This window comes from Zonotrichia leucophrys, chromosome 3 (assembly GCF_028769735.1).
Source record: "Zonotrichia leucophrys gambelii isolate GWCS_2022_RI chromosome 3, RI_Zleu_2.0, whole genome shotgun sequence".
In the NCBI taxonomy this organism is placed as follows: Eukaryota; Metazoa; Chordata; class Aves; order Passeriformes; family Passerellidae; genus Zonotrichia; species Zonotrichia leucophrys.
Genome location: NC_088172.1, coordinates 11,277,547 through 11,300,238, shown reverse-complemented (window position 1 = coordinate 11,300,238; position 22,692 = coordinate 11,277,547). Strand labels below are relative to the sequence as shown.

General features: G+C 39.5%; 1 protein-coding gene across 6 annotated transcripts; it reads left to right on the top strand.

The window, feature by feature from the left end:
- Positions 1-2,122: 2,122 nt before the first annotated feature.
- Positions 2,123-22,442, top strand: ASRGL1 (asparaginase and isoaspartyl peptidase 1). 6 transcript variants are annotated; one of them, XM_064707357.1, is made up of 8 exons: positions 2,123-2,273; positions 2,773-2,810; positions 3,279-3,544; positions 7,245-7,387; positions 12,327-12,481; positions 16,680-16,798; positions 18,615-18,725; positions 21,376-22,442. In XM_064707357.1, exons 3-8 carry the CDS (start codon positions 3,358-3,360, stop codon positions 21,609-21,611), a joined length of 951 nt encoding a protein of 316 aa, XP_064563427.1. In that variant the 5' UTR covers positions 2,123-2,273; positions 2,773-2,810; positions 3,279-3,357; the 3' UTR covers positions 21,612-22,442. The 6 variants fall into 6 exon arrangements, with proteins under 6 accessions (XP_064563427.1, XP_064563425.1, XP_064563423.1 ...); XM_064707355.1 differs by having other exon boundaries at positions 2,773-2,894; XM_064707353.1 differs by having other exon boundaries at positions 2,123-2,384; positions 2,773-2,894.
- The last annotated feature ends 250 nt before the right edge of the window (positions 22,443-22,692 follow it).

The window sequence follows — 22,692 nt, the reverse complement described above, 5'->3', positions numbered from 1 at the left end:
GGACAGGTTCCTCATGTGCAATTCAATGTCCTAATTTAAAAAAAACCGAAATCATAATCATAAAGCTAAATACCGATGCTCTCCAGTCTGCTCTAAAAAGCTTTACAGCATTTTAAAAAGCACATAAATGATTTGACCACAATGACAAAGGTAGTGGCCGAAGAGGGCTTAAGGTAAAAAGCTGATGTAGAAACAGATTATTCCAGTTCTATCCAGTAACATCTTTCTTTTGATGAATCATAATGTTAGACTAATGTTAAAATTTCAACTTAGAGTTACTATATAAATTTTGTGTTCAGCTGTCCATGCAAACAACCAAGATGATTCTTCTAAACTGTTTAATCTAAATAGTATTTGTTTCCTGTCTTGACACTACCCGAAAACAAGAGAAATATTCTACAACAACAGGCAGCACTCTCAAATAATTAATGTAAGAAATTTTAATGCCTGTCTAAGCCTACTAATGACAAAGAAAAACCATCAGGAGTATTTCCTTTTAATTAAACCACACTAATTAGTTTCCAACAAACCTTCAGGAATCAAAACAGATCTTAAATTGAGTGACTCCGTACTGCCATAAACCCTCGCCCTTTTTGCACAGCCACGTCCCCTTGGCGCCCGGAGCGGGCACGGCAGGCTGCAGTCCCTGTGTCCCTGTGTCCCCGTGTCCCTGTGTCCCCCTTGTCCCTGTGTCCCTGTGTCCCTGCAGCCTGCGCTACGGCACCGCGCAGAGACACGCGAGCAGAGGCAGGAGCAAGGAATGGCCAGGGGAGAAGGCCAACGCAGGCCATGCAGTTGGTACAAATGTTGAGAAATCTTTGTTTACACTTCTAGTTACACAGGTAAGGGAGTTCAGAATTATGTTTTTTTTTTTAATAGACTTGTGAAAAATGCCAATCACTTGTTTTTAAAATTTTAAAAGTTTAATAGATAGAAAATGGTTATAAAAATAGTAATACAATTAGAGAAATAATAATTTGGACAATTTGAATTAGGACAATATGAGACAATATGAGACAAAGAGTTATGGACGTCCGGGTACCTTTTTCTGGGCAGCACAAGCCTGAAAAAGGACGCTCGTTAACAAAGGATTAACCCTTAAAATCAATAGCCTGTTGCATATTCATACACTACATACATGATGTATAAATTCCATTCAAACACAGGATTCCGTCTGGTCATCGTCAGCTTCTTCCTCTGAATCCTAACAGCGCCTTCAAGGCGGGAAGAAGTTAATTTCTTCTGATAAGAGGGCAGTAAATTCTCTTTCTCTGAACGGTTTAGGTGTCCTGTGGCTGCTATCTCGTTGCAAGTCCTTTCTTTAAAAAAAGTATCCTACAAAGCATAGTCTCCATTTTAACATTTTTATAACTTAAAACTATATTTAACACACTACTTAAGAGAATTAATACAGCATTACTTTCTAACACAACACATAAAATATTCATTTTAATATTTGTGAAAAGCCCATCATAAAATACGCATTTTTCACAGACTCTTATTTTTTTCTTTTCAGAAAGAAGCTTTAGCAGCTCTACTTTTAGTTAACTACTGTTTGTTCCACCAGCAGCGTATAATTAGAAATAAAACAAAACATCAAGCTCAGTTCTTGTCTTTGTCATCAGTTTGGGAACAGGGTGGCCACTTATAGCTTATCTTCACCGATACATATATATGTATGTAAAATGTGGTCTGTGCCAACCTGCCCGGGATGTGCGTGATGATCCCAAGGACCGGAGCTCCCTCGGCCTACAGCTCCTTTTAGCCTACAGAACCCCACAGACAGCCCGAGCTTTGGGAATGGGAATAACCCGGCCCGGCCAGAGGGAAGGGCGGGCACGCGGGAAGTGCTGCTGAGGATCGGTTTTGGGGAGAGGTGCCATTTTTCTAATTCAACTCGAGGGGAAATCAAGCGGTGGCAGGCGGGGAGCTGGTGTGACAGCGCGGCTGCGGCACTGCCGGCTGAGGGCGAACCACGCCGGGATGAGCGCGGCGCGCCGCCACCCGCCGTCGACAGCCCAGGGGCGGGCCGGGCCGGACCCACCGCAGGGCCAGCGGCAGCGGCCCGGCCCCTGCCGGTGCGGGGCGGAGACCGCGGGGTGCGACGGCAGCAGCCGCCATGTTCGGTGCGGGCAGGCCGGGGGCGCCATGTCTGTTAAGGGCGGCTGCGGCGAAAGGTCCCTGGGCCTGCGCCCGTCCCGCACCGCCGCGGGCACCCGCACGGGAGCGCGCCCAGGGCGGACGCGACTCCCTGCAAGGACGGGGCGCTCCAGGTGCGGTCGGACCCTGCACTCCGCGGGAACGCCGGGGCGGGCGGGAGAGCGGCGCGGGCCTGCCGTGAGCGCGGCAGGGCTGGGTCTACGGCCGAGGGTACCCTGTGCTGGGTAAGGGAAGAGCGTAGCTGCTGGCTGAAATAAAAACCTGAACGGCCTCGCTTACGGGAAGATGTGCCCCACAGCGGCCCCGGCTGGGATTTCTCTGCTCCCCGCCTGCTGCCGTCTCGGCCGGCCTCACCTGGGGCAGCAGGAGTGCGAGGGACCGGAGGAATGCGGGAGGCTCTGTCGGAGGGGTTTGCTTGTATGATGAAATGCTGCCTCCAAAAATAGCCGTCCCCGAGAAACTTTTCACGAGGGGAGATTTCTCTGGGAGGTGCCCCAGATTTCAGTGAGAGATGAGTTAGCTGCTGCTTCTTTGCCTTTTTCTGGAAGCAAAACCGGTTATTTGCATCACCAAAGATGTATAGCAGCTATCAACAATGGCTTTTGCTCGCAGGAGGCCATGAGCAGTAACAAGACGGTGCTGGCTGCCAGGTGTGAATGAAAACCATGTTTTCCTGCTCGAAGTTCAAAGTATAGCAAGAGGTCAGAGGTCTGGGATCCAGGTGGTTGAGCTGGGTAAGCCTTTAACTCGGGTCAGGTCAGTTGCCTTTCTTTATTGCTGGTGATATTACTCTACTCTGACAACAGGCTACCCATCTAAAACAAAGAGCAGTTGGCAGGTTCAAGGGTTACTCAAATGCTTATCCCCATGTAATTTATTATTACCAGACAGAATTCATACTAAACAACCCGATTGTAGAGTAACTTAGCCTGAAAGGGGCCCTTGCTGTGCCACTTGACCCAGACCCTTCCTCAGAGCAGGGTTGGCCTCAAGAGTTGCACCAAGCTTCGTGGGGCCTCAGGAGCTCCTCCATGTGAGTACTTGGCTTCCCAGAAGGTAAAATTGTAGCAAACTACCCATATGTGTTACCTAATCTGCCGCCGCCGCTCTCCTTGTAGAAGGAACCACAAGCGAAAGAGTTCTTCCCATCTACTGACCTGTGTGCGCAGCTGAAAGCCAGAGGAGGAGCCTGGCAGGATGAAGCCGGTCATCGTGGTGCACGGTGGAGCTGGCCGGATCTTCAGAGAGCGAGAGGAGGGGTGCCGGGCTGGGGTTGTCAGAGCTGCGCTGCGAGGTTACGCCCTCCTGAAGCAGGGAGGCACTGCCGTAGATGCAGTTGAGGAGGCAGTACGGTCAATGGAAGATGATCCTCATTTTAATGCAGGTAATTTTTCTAAGGATTAAGTGGACTTAGAATCATATTATATTTCAAGTGTTTTGCCCTGATGCTTCTGAAAATCCTAGCTTGTATTATTACTGTTGCATTATTATTGATTTATGTACATTGCAGTGGAGTAAATACTAGTGTCACAAAATAGGTGGTTTCTCAGCATGGTATGTAATGTAGTTTCTCTTAGTACACTTAGGAAGATGAGTTATGCTGTTGCCATTCCTTCAGTGTTATGTATCTGCCATTTAATTTGTGTGGGGCTGTTTTACATTTCTGTAAATCTTCTGTTACTGTTCTCTGTATATCCAGTTTTAAGACATGGACTCTTACAGAATATGTGTTAAGTTAATGTGTCTCTTTAAGGCTCTTGGATATACCTTGCAGCTTTGTTTAATCCTGAGTGCTTGATCTTTACCTATTGCCACAGAAATACTGGTGTTGGGGATTTTAGGTGGTTTTCTATTCATTAATGCTTGCAATTAGTTACTTTGTAAATAATACTAGAGAAGCAATGCAATAATGGTGTAAGAGTGGTAAATCTATACCTTCCTATAGTAAGGGTTTGTAACTGAATTTCTTAATCAGTAATGTGAATTAATGTTAGTGGTAGTAATCAAATATGTTCTCCTCTTCTTAGGACCTCAAGTTTATTATTTTTATGAATTTCAGCAAAAATATTTCCCCACTCCCGCCGTGATATGTCAGAAAAGAACATGGAATGAAATGTAGGTGCTCAGTATCTTAGGTAACACAGCTATTAGTTATGTGCTCAGTTAGTTTGCAGAGGTTCATTTGTTCCATCTCACCTTGCAGTCAAGAGCAGTTTTTATTTAATATGAAACTTTCATTGTTTTGTTATTGACTTTGGTTGAACATTTTGATTTTTAGAGCACTCATGCTGAAATTATGAAGAGGACTTGAAGGTACAGTGTGTGCTTTTAAATAGTTGGCATCAAGGTGGCATGCTGTCATTTAGCTTTTACTTAACGGGACTTGAGCCTTCGCCCATTGTTCAGGTAGTGGCATGTAGTCTGTTACAGAGATACCTAATTGTGTCAATGCTCATTAGGTACAGCTCCTCTCAGAATCTGGCAAAAATGAGCTGAAAGCTATGTGAAAAGGACCCTGATTGGAGTAGCTGTTTAAAACTCAGTGTGTAGTATTTATCTTGATAAAAGGATAAAATCAGTTTTGCTGTAATATTTTCTAGGCAAACAGACATTTCTGAGACACAACAATGAAGATGGGGAAGAATGGGCAGAACAATCAAGTTGTGCCCTTTCTTTGCATGATAGGATGTAGCCATGGTGTGTAGGGTTATCTTGATGTAGGCTTGGTGCAAGGGCTCAGAAGCTATACTGGTGTATAAAATTACCATTTTAGTGACTTGTGCACCTAATAAGTAAGCAAGTTCTACTTGTGGTGTGGTTATATTTCTGTGTGATCTCTTTGGCTTGCAGTATGAGCCAGCTTGGCATGAGTACTCCATGATCTATTGATCCTTGCACACTCTTTCCTATGCAGCCTTTCCAGGACAGAGGACAGATCTGTCTATCCAGAATTAGAGGGAGTTGGAGTACTCCTCTCAGTATCCCAGCTGTGATTGGGCTGATCTCAGACATGTTGATTGTTTGTTTCCTCCTAGATTTTCTGTTTTCTGTCTCTTTCTGTTTCCCAACCCTTTGCTTAATAAGAAGCCAAAAACTTTTATTTTTTCAGCAGTGCTGCCCATGGATGCCATGGCCTCAGAGGCTGGTAGTCCTTACCCATTGCTGTGGAAGGCAGGTGCAAAGGCAGCCTGTAACCACAGAAGGAAGGTTTCATGCTACCTGAGATCACTTGAGGTTCAGTAATTAGCTTTGCCCTGGTGCACAGACTTTCATGGTGACTAGTGGAATGAGAAAAGCTGGCTGTACAGCTCTCAAAGCTGGAGGAGTTGTGGATGCTCCATCCCTGCAAGCATTCAAGGCCAGGTTGGATCAGGCCCTGAGCAACCTGATGTACTGGGTGGCATCCCTGCCTGTGGAAAGGGATTGGAACCAGGTGATCTTCAAGGTTGTTTCCTGCCCAGGCCTTTCTGTGAGTCTATGGCAAGTGGGGTGAATTGTTCTTAGAAGGCACCCACCAGTCTCTCTTTGCCACCTTTAAAAGGAGACTTGTTTAGAAAGCTGCCTTTGATTACAGAAACTGCCTGCAATTGTTTTCTGCTCAGCAAATTTTAGAAAATCATAACATGTATCCTATGAGATATGTCCAGTAGACATGGGGCACTCTTAATGTGTTGATGAAGGGGCCTTGTTGAGTTTCCCCTGGAGCATGGTTCTGGTCACTGATGGTTGGGAAAGGGGTACCCTGGTTCTAGGGTGAATTTTGTGATCATGGGTTAGAAAGCCTACCCTGTCAAAGGATGTTAAAAGAGCATGGCAGGGTTTATCTGAGAAAACAATTCCTTACCAGCATAAGGAAAAGCTGGAAGAGTGATGTTCACGTGGGTGGCACAAGGCAATTAACCTGTAAGCTCTTTACAGATCAGTCTAGAAGTTAACATATTGTGAATGATGCAGGACTTAAATGTGGAATAATTGAATTAGCTGGAGACAGGTAAAAAATAACTTTTGGGGGTGTGTCTGTATGTGGCAGGGGCACTTTTGAGATTACAAGAGGAGGATTACAGGATTTAGCTGCCTTTTGTCACAGGGGATTTAATTTCATATATTCTGGTCTGAAGTACTTTGGTATAAAAGTTTTATGTCAGTTATTAACAGTGGTTTCTGACTGCTTTAATGTTGGTGTAACAGAAGGTAGAAAAGCCCTACTGCATTAGTTATGTATAGTGCACAGGTCTTTTAACCTGAGGTACTGTGTACATCTGCCATGTTTTGGTTTGTTTTTTTACTTTTCAGGTTTAGTCTTCACCATCTGTATTAGCAAGGCTTGTGCTCTTGATGACTTACAACCTTTTATTCCTCTGTGGTGCAATTATTGGCATTATTTAAAAAACCACCCTATTTGCATTGTCTCATTTTGTATGTCATTAATTTTCAATTGGGTTAGTGATAGCACTGATAATTTTAGAAGAAGATAACTACCTGATGTTTTATTACTTAACTTTTATTTTATAAAATTACTTTATATACTGTTTTTATTTGGTAATGGAAGAACTTGTGATTTCAAGCTTTTGCTACAGTACTGAGGGGACACTTACTCTGCTCTATTAATTTTGGCAGTTTCTTGTGATGTTCATCTGTTGATAGGATCAAACACTATACTATTTCTTTGGGTGGTGTTGTATCCTCCTTTGGAAGAGCTGCAAAGGCAAAATAGTGCACTTAAAAAGGATCTGGGGAATAAAGAATTCTATTCACGATGGTTTGCTCATCTAACTTTAATACCAAGTATATAATTTGGATGGGATTGGAAATGTGTGTTTTTAATCTTATGAAAAAGTAAAACTCAGTTTTAAAATAGTTGTTGTACTCTGTGAGACTTCTGTTAGTGGCTGGATTTTGTGGTTGTACTCAGCAGTGTTTCTGCTGGATTTTTTGTATTTGGGAGATACTTTTGGTAAGTCAGCAAAGTAGGAAAGAGAAAGGCTGCTTGCTGAGAGCTTATAACTGAATCACCTGGGTGGTTAGCTCTTAATGACTTGCTTCTTTTTCTTTTGCCCCCTACTTTTTTTTTTATTTGTCTTTAGGTTGTGGATCTGTTCTAAATGAAAAAGGTGAAGTAGAAATGGATGCCATTATCATGGATGGAAAAAATTTAGACTCTGGAGCAGTGTCTGCAGTTAAGTGCATAGCAAACCCAATAAAACTTGCTCGACTTGTTATGGAAAAGGTATGCTGATTATCTACTTGGTATGAAGCATTTTCTTTTCCTTTGAAAGAACTTCAGCCAGTATATTGATACACCTCAGTGATGGTGTTTGTGTAGTGCTTTAAAGCAGCAAGGAAGGGAAAAATGGATTGGAGTGTTTGGAAACACTGTGGTCATGACCATGAAGCACTTACCTTAAGGGGTTTTGAGAAATATTTATAAACAATAGCATTCTAAGGAAACATAACTTGACCTATACATTTTGGTCTCCTGTAGTTCCACTGCTGGTATTCAAGGGTTTTTTTGGTTGTTTTTCACTTGTTTTTTGAAGAGCTTTTATGTTGTCACTGAGTGTTGTGCTTGATCTTGCAAGATTAAAGTTAGGTAATACACTGTTCACTTTGGAACTGAGCTCATGGAAATGAATGTTCATGGAACTGAAATAAATGACCCAGTTACATATTTGGCTATGTAATGCACTCCTTTGTTGTTCTGGGTAGCCTTCTCCACTGTGACCTGATCAGGTGGTAACACCAGTCCAGTTGTAATCTTCCACCAGTAGAAGATAAATTAGCTCTATGTGGTGCTGACAGGTTTTTTCCAAGATAATCAAATTTATTATGGCAGTAAAATATTACTTGACCTTCTGTATAAGATCAATCCCACCTTACTCCACTAGGAAGTCCATCTAATATTTGCTACAGCAGACTTCTCTTATTTTTCAGATATGGTGCAACTGATCTGTGTGATATCTGTGCCTGTTTTACTATTACAAGGTTGTGACAGTGATCAAAATGTTTGTTCTGTCTTTGGAGTTTATATTTTCATTCTACCTAGTGCAACTGTCCCATTGTTGGAAAGGTTCATATTTATAAAAACACTTATTAATAAAGAAGACTTATGTTTCTTTAACCTTTCAAAGTTGCTTTTGAGGGAACAAAACCTGTTTTGGTGATCTGTAAAGGTGATTGACATTTGTCTTGTCCTCAATGGCCTCCAAAGCAGAAAGGTTTTTTTTGTGTCCTTAATTGAAAGATAGTTCTGCTTTTAAGATCAGAACATTCACTAGCATATTCAATATAAATACTTCAGTGAAATGTATGTCTACTAGAAAGCAATGTTAAAACTTGTGATGAATAAGGTTTTTTCCTTCATACAGAATGTTTTTGTTATTAACTAGATCAGTAAATGAGTATAGGTGGTAGGCAGCTTCACAAGACAAAATTCGTGAATATAGATGAAGGATTGGGGGAGAGATGTCTCTAGCATGTTAAGGTGAATGTTTCATTTTATTTTATTTTCTTCTGTAGAGAACTTATTTTAATGCCTCTTGTTTACTTCTTATTCCAGAATCACTGATTTATTTCTTTGTTGTCTTGTCTATGAAAAAAATCCTATTTTAGTCAACAAGAAAAAGGTCAAAGTGACACTGTTGAATTTTGAGAATATAACTTTGCAATGTGTGTTTTAAAAATAAAACAGAAAACCCCAAACCAACAAAGAGAAAGCCCTCTCCTCTGTCTTGTCTATTACAAAGTCTTTCTTGTCATTGCATTGTGCTTCTGGTGTTCAAAAGTGTTGAGGCTAAATTTGAAATGAAATCATACAATTCCACTGTACAGGACCAATATAATGGTGCAGCCCTGACACCATGACATTTTGTGGTACAGGTGTTATCTTTGCCAAGATGCAAAAAAATCTCTGTGCATGATGATAAATTCCAAATGTAAATGTTGGCCTAAATTGCTTGATGTATCCTGAGATGAGTTTCTCTGCTTCTCCATCTCCCATACATGGGAATACCAACTGATGTTGCTCTTCTGCTCGTTTTTGGCCCTCTGTTCATCTTGGACAGCAATTTTGGGACACCAACCCAGGGTATTTCACAGTACATTTCATAGTGTGTTTTGTTGTACTATGCTTGATTAAAAAGCATTTTTAACTGTGAGACTTGGGGGTAATAAGGGTAGTTTTCCTGGGATCTTAAGTCTGTGTGCATAATTCCCAGTGGTTTTTGAGTGCCTCAGTACCATAAAGAATTTTGAAACATGCGGCTCCCGAAAACAAACAAACCAACCAAAACCATCCTGCACGTCTGCTTGTAATTGTATTTCCATCCTATTCTGGAACAGTGTGGGCTCCATCTGGTGGCCAGAGTAGCTCCTCTAGGTTGTTGTTGCAACATTGTCCTTTTTGGCTGTCACTTTCCCACTGGGCTCAAACTTGTCCAAATTCATGAAGTAGAAAAAAGGAGAGCAGCAGAATAATTGCCATTCATTATTTACTGTACTGTTGGTCACAGGAGCTTCTAGAGGTGGAAGACATTTAGTGCATTTACTAATGTAACACATTCTTGAAAAAGCACTTAAATTTCTGTTAGATTATTCCTGTTTGTATTGAACATAAATAGAATGATACATTGATTTTCTTTGTAATGTGGGGCATGTAATCCTTCTCAGCTCCAAAACTTCATTAGGTGGGCTTCTCATGAAAATTAGAGCACTAATTCATTGGTGTATTAAGCTGTGTACGTTTTCCCCTATTCTTATTGTGCAGGACTTTACATTAGGCAAAGGACAATTTAGCTTAGAACACAGACTTCTTGAGGCAAAGGGCCAGGTTTTTTTCTGTGCTTCCAGAATTGTTAAATGAAAACTTTGATGGTCTGAACTTAAGGCCCAGCAGAAATTTGGGGTATTTTCCCCATTTCCAGTGAAATTAGCTAAAAGTTTCAGCTTTTGTTGCTTATTTGTAAGATTTCTTGAACCCTTTTCTTGTCCTTTTAGATTACTTTATATAAAGTGCATACTTTTTATAGAAGACATTTACATAAGCAAACATATTAATGAAACTAGAAGAATGAGACAGAAAAATGTGCTTTTGCATTGTTTGACAGTGTTCTACTAGTTCTTTTGATTGACAACATCTGTTGAAGAGAGTGATAAAAATCACCTTAAGACATTTTCTTTTCAGTGAGGACTGAAAAAGAAGGAAAAAAGGAAACCCAAAGTCCTATCGTAGAAGTTTATTTATCAATATGCAAGTATTTCTTGCTTGTGTACCCTAGGAAGGTGCATATATTATGCAAATTTGCATATGAGAGGGATGGAATCCTATGAAAAAGTTATTAGAAATAACTTCCATTTTTTATAATAAAACTTCATATTTTTAAGACTTATTTAAAGGATGCTATAGTCTTAGTTGCTGAAGAAGGCAAGGGATGGAGGACACAGCCTTCTGGTACAGCTCAAGGCTAAAGCAAATTTCAAGTTTCCTACAAAAACCCACCAAACAACAAAAAAAACCCAACCCACACCCACAAATAAAAACCAAACCTATTTTGAATGTCATATTGTGTGCTTCTCGTGGGTTAGTGGTAGTGGCAGAGGGGGGCAGTATTGCACAAAGAAGTTGGCTTTCAAGTCGAAGAACACTGCTCATTAGTTTTGTCAGAAATAGGTTGGTCTTACATGGTCTGGTAATATGGTGACAGCACTCAGCATGCAAGCCCCATGTCTGCTTTCACATAGACAGGGGACTTCTTGTCACCTTTAGTATTCCCTAAAGCAATGCTCTCCTGAATTAAAGATTAATTAAAAGGCATGTCGATTTTCAAAAATGTTTGATGTTGGGGCTGCAACATCAGAAATGTTTCTAAAGTGTTGTCCTCTGTCCCTGTCCAAAGGGCTTAATGCAGAGGCTGTAATAGGCTTAAGCAGAGATCAGTGTCTCTGACTTGGGAAGAGGTTTCTCTGGAATCCCTTAAAACAATGCAATGCTATGTGTTGGTCATGGTAGTGATTACTTGTCATTGCTTTGGAAATCAACAGCAGGTGATGGCCTGCAACATCTTACCCCGAGGCTTTGAGACTGTAAATGCCCTCCAGAATGTAGCATGGTACAGAAATACCCAGCCTCTGCTGTCCTTACTTCTGGCTGAGGGCTGGCTGTGCCATGTGGGTGCGTGGCAAGGCTCTGCAGGGCCGCTGCCTCCAGCATCATGGCTCTGCACCTCAGCTGCTCTGCTGAGCTCTGCTGCTGCAGGGACAGAAAGGCTGGCTGTAGGTTAGGTTCTCTGCTCTGAAATTGTTCTGTGCTCTAAAACCTTCCCAGGTTCTGATGAGCAATTGACAGCTATGTAATTGTGCAAGAAACTGCTTACTTTTTGTCACATTAAAACAAAAAAAAAATCAGATTTCAGTGCTCAGAGCTACTACTAAAGTATAAGGATTAATTAAACAAATTTATCTGGCAAACTTCTCTAAAATATGAACTAACTGAGCTCTACAGACTTTAAAGCATGGAATTAACTAAGGTTGTTGAATTAAACTCTGGTTTGGAGTGCTTTGTAAATATAGAAATCAAAATAGAACTTTCAGGTATTGTTAGAAGAGTAAACATTTCTTGGTCAAACCCATTAGAAAGTTTTCTGTTCTTAAATTTGATCCACTGAGTTAATAAGAATAGCAGCCTGTTGAAGGAAATGTTTAAAATGAAGTTGAAGGAACATTTTAGTCGTATGCTATTTACATTTGTAAGTTATTTTACTAGGTGTAATGCCTTTAAACAGGAATTTATTTAGCATTCTTTTGAATAAAAGCCTTCTAAATCTCTTAGTTAACTGGACAAAACAGTTAGCTATGTAGTAATTTGGTGATTCATTTGAAACGTTACAAAACAGTTAGCTAAAGAACAAATTTACCAATTTTCCCTCTCCCATTATAGTACATGTTAAATAGATAAGTCCAATTCTTTTCTGTTGATGGTTAAACTTTGTGGTCTGGAGAACTGAAAGCTTCTTCAGCTATAGTGGAAGGGGATATGGACAGAAGTTTAGAAATTTTTAAAATAAAATTTGTAATTTTCATTTTGTGGATACTTCTAAAGATAGCTGTTATACAGAGCTGCTAAGTACAAGACAAAAATAAGAATTGTCAATGAATCTCTTGTCTTTCTGCAGACAAAGCACATGCTGCTGACTGACCATGGTGCACACCTGTTTGCTCAGGCCATGGGTATTCCTGAAATTCCAGGGGAGAAACTCATAACTGAGAGATCCCGGGAGAGATGGAAGAAGAACCTTGAGCCGGATTCCAACCCCGAAGAGTTTCAGAAGTAGGTTAAATATATTTTATTTTCAAATTTGGGTAATTTACTTTGGGCTATCTGGTTACAAAAAAACTCAAAAGAAACCAAAAACCCCCGAATGAACAAAGCAACCAAGAAAAACAAAACCCCAAACAAATAAACACAAACCTCAAAGGCCTGTATTCCAAATGTTATGTGGCTTGATACAGTCTTTACAGTGTGTCTTTCTTGAAAGCAGTAGAAAATCAAGCTTTCAATGAATTTGCTTAAACTTAAATGACTGGAACAAACTTGATGAAACTTGTTGCTGCTTAAGAAGATTATTGGTCACTTGGACAATAGTGTAGGTTTTGTGGCTTTATTGGAGAGCAAAGTTAGAACTTGTTACTGCTCTTAAAATCATCATTTACGGAAGTGCCTAGAGCAGCTTTAACAAGCAGCAGATATTGTTTTGTGTAGCTTTTTCTGTGGAGGAACTGGTTTTAAAAAATCAGTGCACTTAGCGATGTGGCTAAGTATTAAGTAGATGATCAGGTTTGTTTTTAAATTGTATTACATAGTTAAACAACATCAGAGTTTGACCAGCAATTCCTTCTGAGTGGTAATTGTGGCTGTTGGTTATAAAAAGGAATAAAAAAAAATGACCAAGTTTAGTGGTGGGTGGGAAGAGAGATGCTGCTGGATGCCCAACAGCAAAGTGAACGTCATTTGGAAAACAAGCCAGTCTCATAAAGTAGAGGGGAAGGTGAGGGGACAGTAAAGGAATGAAAAACATCAGGTGTCAAGAATGATTTCTATGCCTCTGAGGTAGGCATAGTCACTTAATTGTTTTGAGCTTCCATTTGTACATCCATGGTTGTGGTACAGGAAAACACTATATTACATTACATAAATGCTGTATTATGTGCTGTTCATCTGTTTTGTGAAACAGGAGTAATGGCAGGAGCAGAGCTGAATCTGTAGATTTGAAGGAGGAAATTTCTTCTGTGAGCATGTTAATTAAAATCCATAAAATTATAAATTACAACCTGTATGTTACTTTCAGTAAATTGCTGGAAGGGAGAACAAAGTAATAAGACAAGCATGAATATGGTCTTGTAAACAAAATGATGTTTTTCCTTGACCATAAGGTCTTGGTCATAGTTTGTTTTGTATCCAACAGAAGTTTTCTTTTGATCCATGGTTTGTCCAAGGACTGTGTGCTATTGTCATTGATTGTGAAGAATTTTGAGGATGGTGTAACCACCACTGTCTCTTGTTCTCTTGAACATAGCAGTTAGAATAGCATGGCATTTAAGTCTTCATTCGTTCCTCATAACTGCTTCATTTTTATCGTTGTTTTTGTTTGGGTTTTTGTTTGTTTGTTTGGTTTTTGGTTTTTGTTTTGGTTTTTTTTTTTCCCTGAAAACAGTGTTAGGCATCTTCAGTTCCAGCATGGACTTCTTCTGGGATATCTGATAGTAAAAAGCTTATGTATTTCTGAAAGGCTGAAGACTTTTTCTTGTCTTGGCCATGCTGTTCTTTTTCTGAAAACCAAAACATCAGCACAAATTCGCAAAGTTGAAAACAGGTCTTTTTTAATGCAAACCCATTTCATTCTGTATCACACGTGGAATGTTCTTTTTCCCTGTTATGTCCACAGTGATTATGCAGAAACTTGCCTGAGGCGAACAGACAGAAGGTGAAGTAGTATTAGTCAGAGGCAACATAATACCAGATCATACTGGGAATTTGAAGGTTGGTGTATATTTTACTTCCAGTCCCTTGATCCTCACAGTGTTGGAAACCCTGTGGTTTCGTAGGCTTTGCAGGTAAAGTCTGGTGTCTCCGTAAGAGATACCTTTCTCCTCTGGTGGTTAGAAGCTTGCATTGATTTGTGCTGAAAGCTTAGGATTCCACGGTGTGTGGAACATTCCATCTTGCACACCTTTTGCCGAGAAGAAGGTGTGATTTGCTTTATCTGCACACTGCAAAGACTCGAGCAATACCCTTGTTAAGAATTACTGGAGTTTGCCTGAGAATCCCACAGAAAGGGTGTTGAGTCTGACTGTAAGGTAGTAAATGGGCTCCTAGCCCCACTGTGAATCACACTGCTAGAGTCACTTGAGGAGGTATTAACTAACAAGGACCCTCAAAACAATAAACAGAAAACCCCACTCTGATGCAGGGCTGAGAGACGAAATAGCAGGTAACTCGTTAATTAAACAGGGATAGTGTAAATACATGTCACTTCATGGGTATTGGATCATGAAAGATTTAGACAAAAGGAAATTAACAAATCCAAATACTACATTCTGTATCACAGTTTATGCAGTATATAGGAATAATTCCTGATTGAAAAAAGTCCCTAGTTTCTGGTACACCACAGGTATTTGCTGAGGTTCTTGCTACTGTTAATGACTAAAAATAGAGAGATGGTTATAATTTGATAGCAGTTTTTTCTTTGTTAATGTTTTGGAGTCAACTAGCTGTGCAAAAAATTTATTGGTATCTTCTTTGTTCTGAAGATAATCAAAGGAAAGGTTAAACTACAGCATTAAAAAAGGGACTGTAAGAAATCAAGCGTAGTTGTCTATTTGCTCACCTGCAGATGAGGTGTGTTTGACACATTCACTTTGTTATTTATTGCCAGTTGTGCTCTCATGCCAAAACAGGTAATTACTGCTTGTGTCACCTGTGTGCTTTTATTTTCACAGTTGCTTAAGGTAAATACTTATCTAAGAAAATATACCTCTGGATACATCTTTCTTAGTTTCTCAGGAGGATCTAACTTTAGTTGGTTGAAGGGTGCTACATGAATGTGCAAGGGAGTACTGAATTTACTAATGTTCTTTTCAGCAATTCACTTCTAACAGATGGATGGGTGGGAAGCCCATCTGCACCATCATATCAGTTTGAGATGAGGTCCGTCTCTACATAAATGTCAGAGCAGCCTATAAGGCCTGTGATTCATCAGTCAACTTGGAATTGCTGTGAATGAAGTGTAGGGACTGACAGTATGATATTTTACATAAGCAGGAGGGAACAGGAAGTTGGGTCTCTGAGAAACTGGCTGTGGGTTTCAAAGTACACAAAGACTTTGTCTGACTTAATTAGCTCAGGTTTTGCACAGCTGTAGAGAAACCCTCACCAGTGCCCAGGCAAATTCGAAAGGTATTCCTTTTCCAGTTGCTTGTTGGGTAGTTCCTTGAAGGATTGTTACAAATTATTTTCCTGTGTGGAGGAATTTAGATAATTTTTGGGGTTTGGTGTACTTCTCCTAGTCACATACTGGTTTATGTTCCTACGAGAATTGCTAGGACTGGAATACATGGGTATTTAAACTGTTGCTTCTCAGACATGTCTCACTTCTCAACTGTTACAATAAGTCACGACAGACTTTTTTTTTTCCATACACAACTACATGTGTCTATTTTTAGCAGGCTATTGTATATGTCTTTTCTGTGTTGAAGAAATAAAGATATAGTTGAGACTTCTGTTTTCTTCAGTGCCTGAAGATTTTTAAACCAATGTGCAGTTTCAGCAGAGTCTACTGGCCAAGTGATTTAAACCTCAAGATTATGTAGCTGCAGAGTACAAAGACTAAAGTATGTCTTAATGATGCATTGTGAGCAATACTAGTTGAAAGGAAAATAAATAAGCTTTTTCTTTTTTTTTATAGCATTCAAACATTAAAGGGAGTAAGGAAAAGGAAAGAGGAGGAACAGGAAGGAAATGATTCAGTGCATGCATAACATTACTGTCCTTTTCTGTATTCACTCATTTACGCGCATTGTCATTAATAATTCCGGTTAACCTCCTGTTGAAACAGTGGAGCCAATTGTTGCATCTTCGAGTTGCCATTTAGGGGAAAGTTGTGTGTCAGTTTGTGTGTCAGCCAAAAAAGTACTCCAGAACTATAATGACTAGAAGTATTTCTGCCTTGTGTGCTTTTGTTTTGCGGGTTTTTTTCCTCCCCAAGTTTCCATGCTATGAAAGTAAACAAGTCATGGGGGGAAGATTAAAAAAAAAAAAGAGTTTTCTACTCTATTAAATACAAAGCTCATGAGAATTATTGCATGTTTCTTGTTATTTTTGTAATGAAAAGCATGGCAAAAATAGCTTCATGATGAGTAGTAATTCTGTTGTAGAAATCTTCTTTAAAGGTACCTGGGAAATAAAGGCAGCGTGCTTTGGCAGGTATGCTTTAATTCTGTCTCATTTTATGAACTGTTTTTCTTGGCAGAGACCTTGGAACAGTCGGTGCTGTTGCTATAGACAGTGAAGGCAATGTAGCTTGTGCAACATCCACAGGAGGACTCTCTAATAAAATGATTGGCCGTGTTGGTGACACAGCATGCATAGGTATGGGGTGTAGGATCTTGCCTTTCACTTTTTGGGGGCATCTCATTTAAAGAAAGAAAAAAAAGTATTGTAATTCTCCTTTTCATTAATGAAACAAAGCATAAATACTAGTCCATCTGAAATGAAGGTCTAACATTCACATCTATCAAAGCTAAAGCTCCTTACAGCTTGGAGATATGCAAGAAAGAATTGGAAAATGGGGATGGGAGTTTGTTTTTTCTGTTGTTTCTTCAATGCTAACACCTGTGTTTCCTTTCTGTTAATTCTGATCAAGCTCTCCTTTTTTATGGCTCTGCTTTCCACTAAGTCAAAAACTGTAGCCTGTTCCATATTACCACGCTGTTTCCTCAATGCTTAAGGGAGTAGGTGTAATTGCAATTACTACTTGTTGTATCAGTGAGCAAGAATTACAAAGTGACTCACAAATTTGAGTAAATTCCTGTTCTTAAGAGAGCCCTCATAAGACTGTTTCAGAACCTAATAGATGTGGTGTGGAATAAAGGAAATATTTTAAGAGATTTCTTATCCAAGTATAAAGAGACACTTGAAATCCTTTCTGCAGACTTGCCAGTTGATTGCTTCAGGGTTCTACCATACAGCAGGGATTTGGAAAACAATTATTTTTAGTAAAACATGTTCCAAACTCAAATAGCATTGCTGTTGGCAGTATATGATTATTATAAAGCTGTCTTTCTTTTGCATACAAAGTTACTGACATTTTGGTATCCTCTGAATTTTGACTATGGTTTTCAGTTTTGTGTCTGGCTGCAGCCTTCTGACTGCAAATACCCTCCTCCTGTGTAGATTATGTTCAGGGTTGTTATAGTTGGGGACATGGGTTTGTGAAGAAGAAGTGAAACTGGGCACTTGTGAGCATATTGCAACTTTTGATCTTGCTAGGCATCTTCAGAATTTGATACAGAAATGTCAGCTGTGCTTTTAAACATCAGAGGCTTTGGTAAGGCGGCATTGACTTAATATGGCAGTGTTTTTCCACATGTTACTCAGAGTCCATTAAAAGGGTCTGATCAAGAAAGCACAGAAGGGAAGAAGCTTTCACTGCTCTTCTAAGGCCTCTTTCCCCTCCCCCAGTACCTTGTTTATAAAGCTGTGGTATGTTTCTTCCTAGCTCCTGGGAAATATTTTTCCTAGGAGATGTGCTAGAAATATGGGTATTGAGCAAGCAGAAGCTTGGTAGAGAACAGGGTGTGGAATGGGCCAGCAAAACAAGGATGGGAGAAAAAAAAAGGGAGGGAAGAGGAGTTCAACAGAAGAAACACTCTGCTTGTGGTCACGACTTTGAAGATTCTTCAGGGGTGCTTTGAAATTTTACTAGAGCCCATGCTCTTCAAATCTCTTACATGCTGTGGAGGGTAAGTTCCTCTCAAACTGGTCAGCTCACAAATGTCCTCACTAGATCTTCCTTCATATCTTCTCAATTGATGTGACCTGGCATTATGCATCCTGTCCCTATCTTGCTGATCTTCAGTATACCCCCCCTTGCTGTTCTGGAAAATATTTTTGCCCATTCCTGTGGAGTGTTGGCCTGCTTCTGCCTCTTGTACACAAACAGATCACTAGTCTTCTCTCTCAGCTTGGCAACTGACTTGCTCCAACTGTTGTTCATCTCTTTAATGTATTTTACTTTTCATATTGTGGCAGAAATAAGAAGGAAGCTTTTCTGACACTTTGCTTTCAGAAACACATGGAGCTAATGGACCTAAAGAAAGAAATGTTTGGTACCTATTTTAAACAATGCAGGGCTTTTAATTCATATTACAGAATATTGCCTTCTTTTTTTTTTCCCTTTGAAAAGGAAGTGGAGGTTATGCTGACAACCATTCTGGTGCCACTTCAACCACAGGACATGGGGAGAGCATTATGAAAGTGGTCTTAGCCCGGCTGATTCTCTATCACATGGAGCAAGGTATATTCCAAACTTTCTGTAATCTGAAGTAAGGAGGATAGGAAGCATTGCCTAATCACAGATTTCAGTGTATGTACTATCATCCTAAAACAGCTGTCAGGAGAGTTGCTCTAAGGGGTGTGTGGATGGGTTAAAACAAAAACTTTAGAAACAAAACAAAGTATTAAATTATTAATAAGGCTAAAATAGCTGAAGTAAACAGAATTATCTCTGCTGCCTGATGCTGAATCATGCTTTAGATCAGTGTACATTGAAAGACATTACTGTATACTTTAACAGAAATTCTCTTTAATAATTTTTCCCCAATTATAAACTAAAATTCTGTGAACAAGAAAAAGAAAACAAGTAAAAGATACATTTAAGGGAGCAGTTAGGGAGGGCTAGAAACAGATAACTAGAGCTAAAATAGAAAGTACAGTGTATTGCCTTTCTAATAAACTGTAAAGGTCATTATTGTAACAACTCTGATTACAGCAACAGAAATTATTTTAGGACTTTTTAACCATGATTTCAATTTACATTTTGTTTTGGAAAATGTACTAAACATACTGGTGGGTATGTGGTAAACAGCTGACACAGTATGTCTTATGTGACTGTAATACAATCTGACTGTGGGATGACCCTTTGTAGCTTTACCTTCATGACTTAGTCTGTCATCTAAACCCTTGATTATGTTACAGCCCGTAAACATAGCCAGACAACACACTTGTGTTGCATGCAGTTAAAGAATCATTAATATAGATATCACCATTATTTTTAGAAATAAAATAGTTTTGGAGCAGTACAGTGTAACTTGCTTTGAGATCAACCAAAGTGGAAATAGTTGGAAAACACAAAATTTACATTTTCATTGGAGAAGCAGTAAGAAGAGAGACAAGTAACAGCTGTGAATATTTTTGTTGTGCTTTATAGGGCTGTTTGCATATAATGGGTGCATTCCTCTAAATCTCATAGCTGACATGACAGTTTCAGCATAAAATACAACCTACAGATTATTTCCCAAAGCTCTTAACACGTTATGCTCTCCCTTTACTCTCTAAATTAAGTTTCTAAGTATTCAATTTGTAAACAGCTTTCTAAGCTCTTGTCTAAACTGTATAAACCAGTTTCTTCTCTGGCTTAAAGTTAACTGCATTGCAAGACTTATGCATTGATAGCAGTTATCTGGCTTGTGATTAATCAATTTGAAAGGCAAATGAGGCTCAAATTAAAAAGTTTATTGGAAAAAAAGAAAATTATCCACATCTATTCATGTCTAGTTTGTTTGCACTTGTTCACCCTGTCCATGCTTGCTTTACCTTCATTCATCCTGCCCAGAAGTATAACTCAGCTGCCAGGCAAACACGTCAGCAATTAGATTCCCCCCAGCCCCTCCTCCCAACATATTTCCATGAAGGCACTGAAAACAAACCCTTAAGTTGGTGTGGCTTTTTGAGTCTTTGAATAGTGAGCTGAAGTTGCATGTGTAAGAACAACTGCAGAGCCCTCAAAATTCTGTTCAGCTAATTGGTAATTCGCATACTAAATATTCTCTTTTGGACAAATGCTGCAAAATTTACTTCTGTATTTCAGGAGTGAATTGCTTTGGCAGTCTTAACAGCTGTTGGAATTTCAATCTTATGGTGGCAGCTGTTGTCTTGGTGAAAAATCAAACAGTGAAATACTGACCCTTTGAAGACAGTGCCACTGACTTGAATAGTCACAGTGTCACCCGTGCGTCAGAGTAAGGAGCTTTATCCTGTCAGTCACCAGTGCTGTGAATAATTCTGACTCTGCTGGTTTTATTTGGTTTTAACTCAAAATTTGCAGGGAAGGCATAGAGGTCAGGTTTTGTTCTATAACCTAGGCTGTGTAACATTACTGAGGGTCTATATCTTAGGGTAATTAGGCCAAGCCAACTGCATTCCTGAATGCATATTTAAACTTGTAGTGAACAAATATTTTGCAGCTATTACAGGCCTGTGTGTATGATGTACCTATTAAATTTCATTTATTTAGAAAATACTCCTGTTAATACAAATCAAGTAGAGAAAAGCTAAAGTTGCATTGCTGGTCCTGTGTCTGATGTCAGACCTCATTTTGCCTGGTGGTTTCAGAAGTTTCAGGAAGAGTCATGCTGATGTCTGCTTTTGATAAATTATGACAATGTGTAGTACGTGCCTTGAGCTCTGTTGCAGCCAGTGGAACTAGAACAGAGATGATGACTGAAATTTTCGACTGTTTTGATGTGTGTTTTTTCAAATTGTAAATGCTTTAGATCTAACTTGTCATAACCTTTGATGAAAACCTTGCAGATTGACTTTTTTTTCTAGTCAAATGATGGCATAAGAAGTGGTGCGTCTTGAACATAAAGTTTGGGAGTTAGTTTTTATTAAACAAATGAATAAATTCTGAAACAAACTAATTCTGAACTGAATCAAAATCAGAAGCTATGTAAATAAATACTTGGGGCAATACCACACCATAGCAGCTCTTCACAGCTGTCCAGAGCCTTTCCAAAAATGCTTCCTTTGTTAGAATGGAAATTTCTTGCCAATTTAGTTGAAAGAGAAGTTAGATTTGACTGGATCCATGGGGAGGGGTGAAATTTTAAGAAAATTTTAAAACTGTCAGGGCAGGTCCTATGAAGTGATTTTGTTTTTCTTTTCAGGAATGTCACCAGAGGTTGCAGCGGACACTGCATTAGACTACATGAAGACACGAGTTGGGGGTTTGGGGGGTGTCATTGTTGTCAACAAGGCAGGAGAGTGGGCAGCAAGGTTCTCCACCAAGCAAATGTCCTGGGCTACTGTAAAGGATGACAACCTGCATTATGGCATTTATGCTGGGGAGAAGCATATAAAGTCTGTTGATGAAGCTCTTGCATCTGAAAGGGAGGGATTCTAAGAGTGAAGAAATGAAGATCTCCAGTTTTTGCTGGAGGACAATGACAGTTGATTTTGTCTTTCTGAAAGATCTTTTGGTTCACAGGCATTACCACATTTACAGTCAAAACAAAATCTGGACATTGTTCTTTGGTGGACATGTATATATGTGTAGTCTTTTAATACCTTTGTGAAATCAGATACTCCTTTTTTAGATAAGAAAGAGAATGGTCTGTAGGTTCCTTGGTTAGCATGCTTTAATCTTACATTAAAGGGAGCCTGAGTTTCAGTATTAGAGAAACTCCTTTCCACATCCATTCTCAGAGACTCCTACCAGGATAATTTGAGAGAAAAATACCTATTAATTAAAAGCTGAATTTTGAAAATCCAGAGTCTTTTGAGCAGCCATGTCATGGTACCAGCTTCCTAATGGTCAATGAAATACCACCAAAGAGCAGTGAAGAGCTGAGATTAAAATTGTTCCCACAGGCTTGAGGTAACTTGTCACAGGATATAATGAAGTAAAGAAAGTAGCTTTCTCCAGAGAAGAGAAAGGTGATGCTAAGGAGCTCTAATTCCATTCATGGACATCACAACCAAGTAGGCTAGAATGTTTCAAACTGTATGTGGATAGTTAACAGGAAAGATGCTATGGATTTAGTATCTGGGGTAGTAATACAGAAGGTCGTGCTTTTAATAAAAATAACAGCAATCTTTTCTACTCAAATGTAAAGGTGATAGGCATCTTTTAGGTCAAAATATGAGACAGAGATGCTGATTAACTGGAAAAATAATTATCTGAAAGTGATCAAAGCAAGTTGTACTAAAATAAATAAAACTGCCTGTTAACAAGCTTCTTGTGTGAAGTTGGAAACGTCTGCAGAGATTTTCTTTTTTTAAAAAATTGACTCTGTTACTTCTACTACATTTTCTTCATTAAGATTTTGTATTTTTAAAAGAAAACTTCCTTTATTTTCTGACTCTCAACCATGGTTTTTTTGTGTTAAGAACTGTAATAATTTTATGCATTTCAGCTGGTGACTAGATTTTCTCTTACACGCCATCATTCTGTGGAATGTTCCCTTCACAAGATAGCCCAAGTA